Source organism: Triticum aestivum, chromosome 5B (genome assembly GCF_018294505.1).
Source record: "Triticum aestivum cultivar Chinese Spring chromosome 5B, IWGSC CS RefSeq v2.1, whole genome shotgun sequence".
Lineage (NCBI taxonomy): Eukaryota > Viridiplantae > Streptophyta > Magnoliopsida > Poales > Poaceae > Triticum > Triticum aestivum.
This window is the reverse complement of record NC_057807.1, coordinates 583,540,565-583,548,398: the sequence shown is the minus strand read 5'-3', so window position 1 is coordinate 583,548,398 and position 7,834 is coordinate 583,540,565. Positions and strand designations below refer to the sequence as shown.

The 7,834-nt window shown below is 45.6% G+C and overlaps 1 protein-coding gene and 1 pseudogene across 1 annotated transcript; both read left to right on the top strand.

Moving 5' to 3' along the window:
• Nucleotides 1–830, top strand: LOC123113399 (peamaclein). Its single transcript, XM_044534621.1, has 2 exons — nt 1–187; nt 345–830. The coding sequence occupies exons 1-2, from the start codon at nt 97–99 to the stop codon at nt 536–538; spliced, it is 285 nt and encodes a 94-aa protein (XP_044390556.1). The 5' UTR covers nt 1–96; the 3' UTR covers nt 539–830.
• A 3,512-nt stretch (nt 831–4,342) lies between these two features.
• On the top strand, nt 4,343–7,498 carry LOC123113397 (something about silencing protein 10-like; annotated as a pseudogene).
• The last annotated feature ends 336 nt before the right edge of the window (nt 7,499–7,834 follow it).

Below are 7,834 nucleotides of genomic sequence, written 5' to 3'. Positions count from 1 at the left end.
CAGGTACCAACTCACTCCTCCAGCCTCCTCCTATCGTCAAGCTCACACCAACCAGCAGGAGGGCTCTGCCAGAGCCAAGCAACCAAGAACACCACGATGAAGAAGCTTCGCACCACCACTCTGGCTCTCCTTCTCCTCCTCGTCTTCCTAGCAGCCTCGTCCCTCCGTGCCGCCATGGCTGGGTCAGGTCAGTTCAAGTCACAACCATTTCCCTTCCATTTCCTTGTGATCATGTGTCTCTCTGCCAGTAATGGAGTTTAAAATCTGTTTGGTCGTTCGTCCCTTGTGCTCGCTGCCATATACGTATCTGTGTTGAATGTGGTGGTGCGTGTGCTCTTGACCAGCGTTCTGCGACGGCAAGTGCGGGGTGAGGTGCTCCAAGGCGGGGCGGCACGACGACTGCCTCAAGTACTGCGGGATATGCTGCGCCGAGTGCAACTGCGTGCCGTCGGGGACCGCCGGCAACAAGGACGAGTGCCCCTGCTACCGCGACAAGACCACCGGCCACGGCGCGCGCAAGAGGCCCAAGTGCCCATGATCCGCCACCACTCTCCAGGCATCGATCCTCCACCGCCCATGGCGTCTACACACCATATGCCTGAGCTTCATGCATCCCTATCTATCATGTCGTACCATGTCGCGGATCACTACTAGTATATCTTATAAGCGTGTAAACCATGATCTGTAGCGTCTGGTGCATGATCCGATTCCGACTATATGTTGATGTGCATAATGCTGGCCTAGCTACTGGTATGCCGGTAAAAATGTCGCTGTGCTGTAATAATGAACCATGACGCATCAGTAAAGTTTGTCCAGTAATTTCCTTGTTAGTTACTGTTTTCTATGGGTAAAATTACAGCTAAGAATATTTGCGAGCAAGAGTGGTGTGTTGTGTGTGAGCATAGTTTCGATGCGCGTCGGTGCGAGACAGCGGGCGCGATGGGATGGGGCCTTGCTGCGTTCGCTTTCAGTTACTCCTCTCCTGAAAGCGGTACGAACTGAATGTGACGCGTCAGGGATTGATTTATTTCGCCCACCGCCCTCGCTGAGTCACTGGACTGAAACTGTGCTACAATCAATCAATGGCGGAGTTGATGGCTTTGCTCGGCCTGTTGCGGTGCGAGTTCCCGTGGCCGGCACCGGAGTGAAGCTCCGAGTGGAAAGGCGTGGGATCCAGTGTCGGCTGTTTGTCCTCGTCCCGGTACAGAAGCCAGTGCCGGAGACGACTTTTACTCGCCCAGTGTTGTTACTGTTTTTCACCGTGGATGATTGAAAATTTACCGAGATGGCAGCACGATTAATGCATGCCTGGAAGGATGGAATCTGAGCTTGGCTGGTCTGTTCAGATTTTGAAACTATATGACCTGCTCCACCAAGTGAGAACTTTTGACCTCCCAACACTTTTCCGCTGATGCACTACACAAATGTAGGGCGTGTTAATTTGGTTGCTCGCACAAACTTCAAACATGCCAAGTAGATACAAAAGTAGCTCGTTTGGTTGGTTGCTCACGTGAGGTGCCGATTTATACACCTCATACCCTAGAGTGCAAGATGGAAACGACGAACGTACGCAGGGAACACGCAAGGAGTTGGCGGGAGAAGAAAATATGTACCCGTTATATGGCGTGAGATATGTTGTTTCACACTCTTTTATTCGTTCACCTCTAGCTAGAGGACAAACTCAACCTTCGTTCTTGAAAACGACGGTATTGTGGACCAAGATCTCTGGCATCGGGACATGTTGCTCTTCGTCAGCTACTCGTCCCCTTCATCGATGCCTTCGTCTCGTCCTAGCCATCTCCTATGGAGATAAGCACCATACAACCATCCTTGATCCTTCCATTGTTCGGTTTAGGATCAATTTTCACCTGTTGTGGCTGTCTTTACTTTTTATTAATTTTCAGCTCTGAGAGAGTTTGTTCTGGTACTGAGACTTTTTAGACATGTTTTTAATAAATGGTTGTATACGCCATTCTGATGCAGAGGCCGGGGGCATTCCTTCTTTTCTAAAAAGAACAACATTGATTTCAATAGGAATGAACGGATGATGCTACTAGTTCAAGCATCTGCACTCATAGTTGTGATTCATACTTGAATAATGTTGGTACACACGAGATCCAATTTATGTTCGTGTGTACCAACATTATTCAAGTCTGAATCACAACTATGATCAGCCATGATCCAATTTTTACATGGTAAAAAAATATGTCCAAAAATTCCAGTGTGATCAGCTATGATCCAATTTTAGTCTGAGATAGAGTGAGGATGAAGAATAAAACTACAACTATAAACATAACGATGCAGCAGTGATGGATCTAGAAATAAAATGTAGGATGCGCACACTTAAAAAAATGATATCTATTTCAATTAGCTTGGATGGGCCTTGAAAATTGGCTCATTTTTACATGGTAAAAAAATATGTCCAAAAATTCCAGTGTGCCATGGCACACCCGCTAGGTACGCCACTGCGATATAGAGGCTGTGAACATGCTTCAAATAAGAAGTGCCTCTTTTGTCACGCTTAAACGTTAGGAAGAGGGAACCATAACAGTTTGTTCATGCCATCACAGGATTCTATTAGAGCAATTGATGGTATTCATGTGACTGCTAGAGTGTTGAGGTCACAGACTACATCATACAGGGGTAGAAATCACTACACAAGCCAGAGTGTGCTTGTTAATGTTGATTTTGATCTCAATTCACATATGTGTTAGTTGGTTGGGAATGACCATTCCATGATGCAAACATGATTGGCAGCATGGCTCGATCTGATGGGATCAATATCCCAGGTGGTAATTTCTACCTAGGAGATATTGGATATGCATGCCAGACATGTGGTTCTCCAACCTTGAAGGGAACCATGTATCATCTTAATGAATTCTCTACAAGGAACTATCTAATACTATCAACGAACTACTCAATCGCGAAGTTATAGTTGAGAGGGCATTTGGTGCTTTGAATAATATAGCTAGGATTCTTGATCAGAAGTCATTGCACCTTTTTCTCACCCAAATTAAGCTTATTTTTTCATGTTGCATTCTTCCTAACTGGAGCTTAGAGAGGGGTCTTGATGATTATGTGCCAGATGAAGATGACGTGATGGCTGATGATATTGACTTCGGCCATGGTATGGAGGCACATGATAACGAAGCTTGGGCCGAGGCAATGTGGGCTAATAAGGACTACAAAAGGATCTAAAGAAGAAGAGAAGGAGGAGGAGAATGCCGATCTTCCCCCTTGATCGCCATTGATGAACCACCCTCCCACCCCCCATTGATCCATATTAATTTGGTACTGATATTCGTTAGTATCTAGGTCTATTAAGACAAATTGTCATTTATCTAGTGGTTAGGATTGAAATGATGTTAAATTGCTACCGCATGTAGTGTAGTTTCTGATAAGGTCACCACTACTGAGAAGGGGCAACATTAGGTCATCAGCAACCAAACACCGGGTAATTGCATCATCACGGCCTTAACCCTTAAGTGTTGCCAACCAAAAGCCCTGTATGTAACCACCTCCTCATTCAATGCGGGCAGCCAAACGGGGTTCAATGCCTTGGCCCAATCAAAAGGCTTCATCTTATCCGAGCACGGGGCTTACCCCTCCTTGTCCTTGTCCGAGCTCGAAGGAAGGCCAATCGCAATGATCCCCGCTCATCGAGCCTCGCTAGTGTGTTGCTTCTTCATGATTTGGGTGCGCCGCCCCAGTATGAGCTGCGCATACCAAGTCATGCGACAACTTGCCATGGCAGCATTGAGCAGCGATGGGGACGGCAGCGGTGCTTGACGACAGAGGAGGGGGTTGGCGATGGGGACGACAGTGGTGCTCAAGGATGGATGACGGGGTCAGTGCTGGGGCCGACAGTGATGCCCGAGGACGAAGGAAGGGGTCGGCGACAGAGGAAGGCCTCGGGGTGGCGGTGGTGAAGCTCGAGGACGGAGACATGGAGTAGGGAGGCAAGGAGGCAAGCAACAACGTGGATGGGGCAAATCGGGGCTAGCGGTGATGGCAGTTCTCCTTGCCGTGACTAAGAGCTTAAGCTCGACTCGGGCAGTAGGGAGAATCAGGTGGACGGCGACGAGAATGGGGTTTGACTGGGGTGGGCTAGGGTTTGATTGCAACTGGGGTGGGTTTTATAGCAACCGGGCTAATCGGCTGGCGTGCCAATCACCACACCATGAATGCGCCCATAGCTAGTGTAGAAATTTTTAGACAATGAAAAGCTATTTTTTTTACCAGAAAACTAAATGAAATGAGGCGCTTTCTCCAAAAAAAAACTAAAATCCCTATATTTCACTATTGGGATGGGCTAGAGATACCCTAACCCTGAACCAGCCTCTCCGCCTCTGCGCAGCGCTTCCTCCCACCCCGAGTCCTCGATGCGCCTGCCGCCACCCGACATGGGGAAGAGGCTGAGGTCGACACGGCCGCCACCCGCGGCGGGCACACAGCAGTCCAAGCGATCCAGCAAGGCGGCGGCGATGTCCGACGACTCTGACGACGACGAGATTGACGCCTTCCCCAAGCAGCGGGACGCCATCCCCCTCGACGCCGACGACTCGAGTCACCCAGAGAAGGAGGATCCGGTGCAGCCTGTCAACGTTCTCGAGGGTGTTCTCGGCCATGAAAGGCCATGAAACTGATGATGGTGAAGAAGGCAAGGACGGCGATGGAAGTGATGACAGAGAAGGAGGTAAGGACGGCGACAAGGGCGCAGATAGTTACGAGGTATGGGGCAAAATATATATGGCAAGAATCAAGAGAGCGAACAAGGCAATCCAACAAATTTTAGCGGGTGATGACAGTTCGGATGAATTTGAATTTGATGATAAAATCAATTGGGGTAGCGGAAAGACATTACACTATGACGGCGATGAGCATGATGCTGATGATGTTGACTGTGAAGAGATCAAGAGATAAGGAGGATACAAGCAGAGAAGGACAGTAAGCTGTCAATGAAAGATTTCGGATTAGACGACGGTGATGAGAGGGATGATGAGGAGGGCAAATCTAGCAATTTACTGGTTGGAGACAAAGTAAAACAGGGTGCTGAAGTAGCCAAATTGACAAAGAGTGGGCCTTCTAATGGGCACCATGAAATTGCCAAAAAGAAGAGCAAGGATGAAGGAAAAAGGGCTGAGAAGGGGTTGAAGCCAAAGTTGTCAAAAACCAGGGCAACCAATAATAGGAAAAATCTGCAGACATTGGATGACTTTGATGATGAAGTGCAGAAATTCAGTCAAGTGATCAAACCTGGAAAGCTCCTGGTGAATGCCACTGGCTCAAATAGAAACAAGGTATGGGGTATTTTCATGCTGGTTTCTTATTTTTGCTGGGTACCTTCATAACTAGCAATTTTTTTAACTTCAGCGAAATCTAAATATCTTGTGATAATGATCCAAACTGTGCTTAATTGACTATAGTCGTTTATGCATATGGTGCAAATTACAAGTTCATAACTGCAAAACTACACAGGCAAGTACACATAGTGTCATGTAGGACCGAAATTTCAATGACCATATGGTTCTTGCTGTAGATTCTTGCTAGTATTCAGTTGAACACTACATTAGAGAGTCATTCTGATCTCGACCAAGTTGATATCTGTTACATTTTTAGTTGGTAATCTACGATTTTTTAACATTGCCACTTTCCTTTTGTCACATTTTTTCTGCAAGATTGTTCAAAAAAACATTTTTTTTCTGCAAGGGGGTAATTTGATAGTAACCTACAGTCTTGCTAAATCTGAAGTCTCACTGAGATAACAAAACCTGCAGACTTCTGGTCTACTTTGGCTCCTTTTCAAGTTGTTTGTTTCATCAGGACACACAGTTTTTTAGAAGTTCTTTGATGTATCCAAGTGTTGATCTCAAATGGTGTATTGATCTTTTTTGTTCTTGCCAAAAGTGGGCTGATTTTCTACCTACGTGATGTTACTTATGGTAATTTGATAGAACCTTAACTGAATTGAAACTACATCCTTACACCCAGCCATGTTACAGATATTATCAGCCAGCACATACTATACATTATTTGAATTATCATTGTATCCAGAATGTTCGTGAATTTTGAGGATTATTAAATGATTTTGGAGTTGCTGGTGTGTTTTAAATATTGATCCCTAGGTTTCTCGGGTGCAGTAGGACTTTTCTTACTCTGCAAAAGGGAATTGGAATTTTGATAATATAATAGGACATGGTAATTATTGGGATGAGTACCATTGTTGGTAAAACATATCAATAATGAATTTTGCTACAGTAAGGAACACTAGCTATGCTTGCGTTCCAGCTTTAAAAACCTTGGCATCACATCTCCGCATTCCTATCAACATTTGTTTCGATAAATATGAACTAGCCAACGATTCTGGTCATTTTTAGGGTCAAAATGTTGGGTCATGCTTGAATCTTGCTGCTTTGTTAGAGTTTGTAATCTTTCTGCTCTACTGTTCCAGAACAGCCTTTGTGTTATTATCTGTCATGTTAATAGAATGACTTATGCTATCAAGTGCATACAAGTGTTGTTTTTAGAACGCAAACCTTGTAACCCTCGTCTTACCAAAGATATCGTCTGAAATACTTGATGAATTTATAATTGTTGACTATTGCTCATCTACCAAGCTAGATCAACCCATTAAACATGTTCTCGTGCTTTGTCTATCGCTTTCTATGTTCCTTCCCATTGTTATAACGGCTGTAGCTATTCCTAACCTTTGTTTTTCCCTCTTCTGGCCATCAGTTCAAGTCTGTTTCTGGTGATGATGACATTCCAAAGCGAGATGAGATTGGTGAAAGACGTCAAAAACACGAACAACGTGTTCTTGCACGGGTAGGAACCAATACACGTGAAGACAACAAGGATGGCGACGATGAAGCGTCGGAGTCTGAAGATGAATTCTACAAGGATGTCAAAAGGCAGAGGACCGAAAAGCGCTTGCGCAAAGAACAGAGCGCCCCTATCATCACTGAGCCGCTGGCGGGAGAAAGCGAAGGAGATGGCAAGAGGAGGGGGATCTCGCGCCAGATCGAGAAGAACCGAGGGCTGACTCGCTCCAGAAACAGGAAGCTCAAGAACCCACGGAAGAAATACAGGGCTAAGAGTGAGAAACAGGGTCTCAAGTGGAGAAGCCAGGGGCATGGCGTGAAGAAGTTCTCCGGTCCATACGGAGGAGAAATGTCTGGCATCAATCCGAACGTCAGCCGTAGTGTTCGGTTCAAGGGTTGATGCCATGCATGAAATTTTTGTTTGGGTTTGTTTGCGTGGGACAATGAACATTTCGTCTGATGGTGATTTGAGTTTGTAGTCGTAACATTTTTCTACGTTTGCACTGTTCACAGTTAAAAAAGTAGCAGCCAGTACGGTGGTTGCTTCATATGGTTGATTGTGTTTGATGAGAATTGGAAGCAGAGGCGAGGCGAGGCTCAGTGAAAGTTTTTAGCTCCACCATTTTGTTGTTATATGGTTAAATTGCCTTGCACCAAAATTTCCTCATGTGCCCCCAACCTCCTGCCCAGGCCAGCAGCAAACTGCACTGCAATTGATTTTCGAATTGATGTGTTTGTTTTCACACACAAGAAAGAAAGAAAGAAAATGATGTGTTTGCTGAGTTTGATGACAGTGAAAGTTCCCATGGCCAGCACTGGAAGTCTGGAAGCTCTGAACGAGGAAGATGTGGGATCCAACTTTGATTGCTTCCAATTCTCCTCCTGCTGGTACAAAAGCCAGCCCCTGGAAATTTTAAACCACATGTGAGAGCTATTTTAGCACCTTCATCATCTAAACCGCTTCAAACTCACTGAAATAGTAATGGAAGCTTTTAGCTCAACACTAAGTCATA

Bases quoted from the DNA above. Each gene is read 5' to 3' on its own strand.
- LOC123113399 (XM_044534621.1), top strand. From the start codon at position 97: ATGAAGAAGCTTCGCACCACCACTCTGGCTCTCCTTCTCCTCCTCGTC. The intron at 188-344 runs GTCAGTTCAAGT...GCTCTTGACCAG, and splicing joins TGCCGCCATGGCTGGGTCAG to CGTTCTGCGACGGCAAGTGC.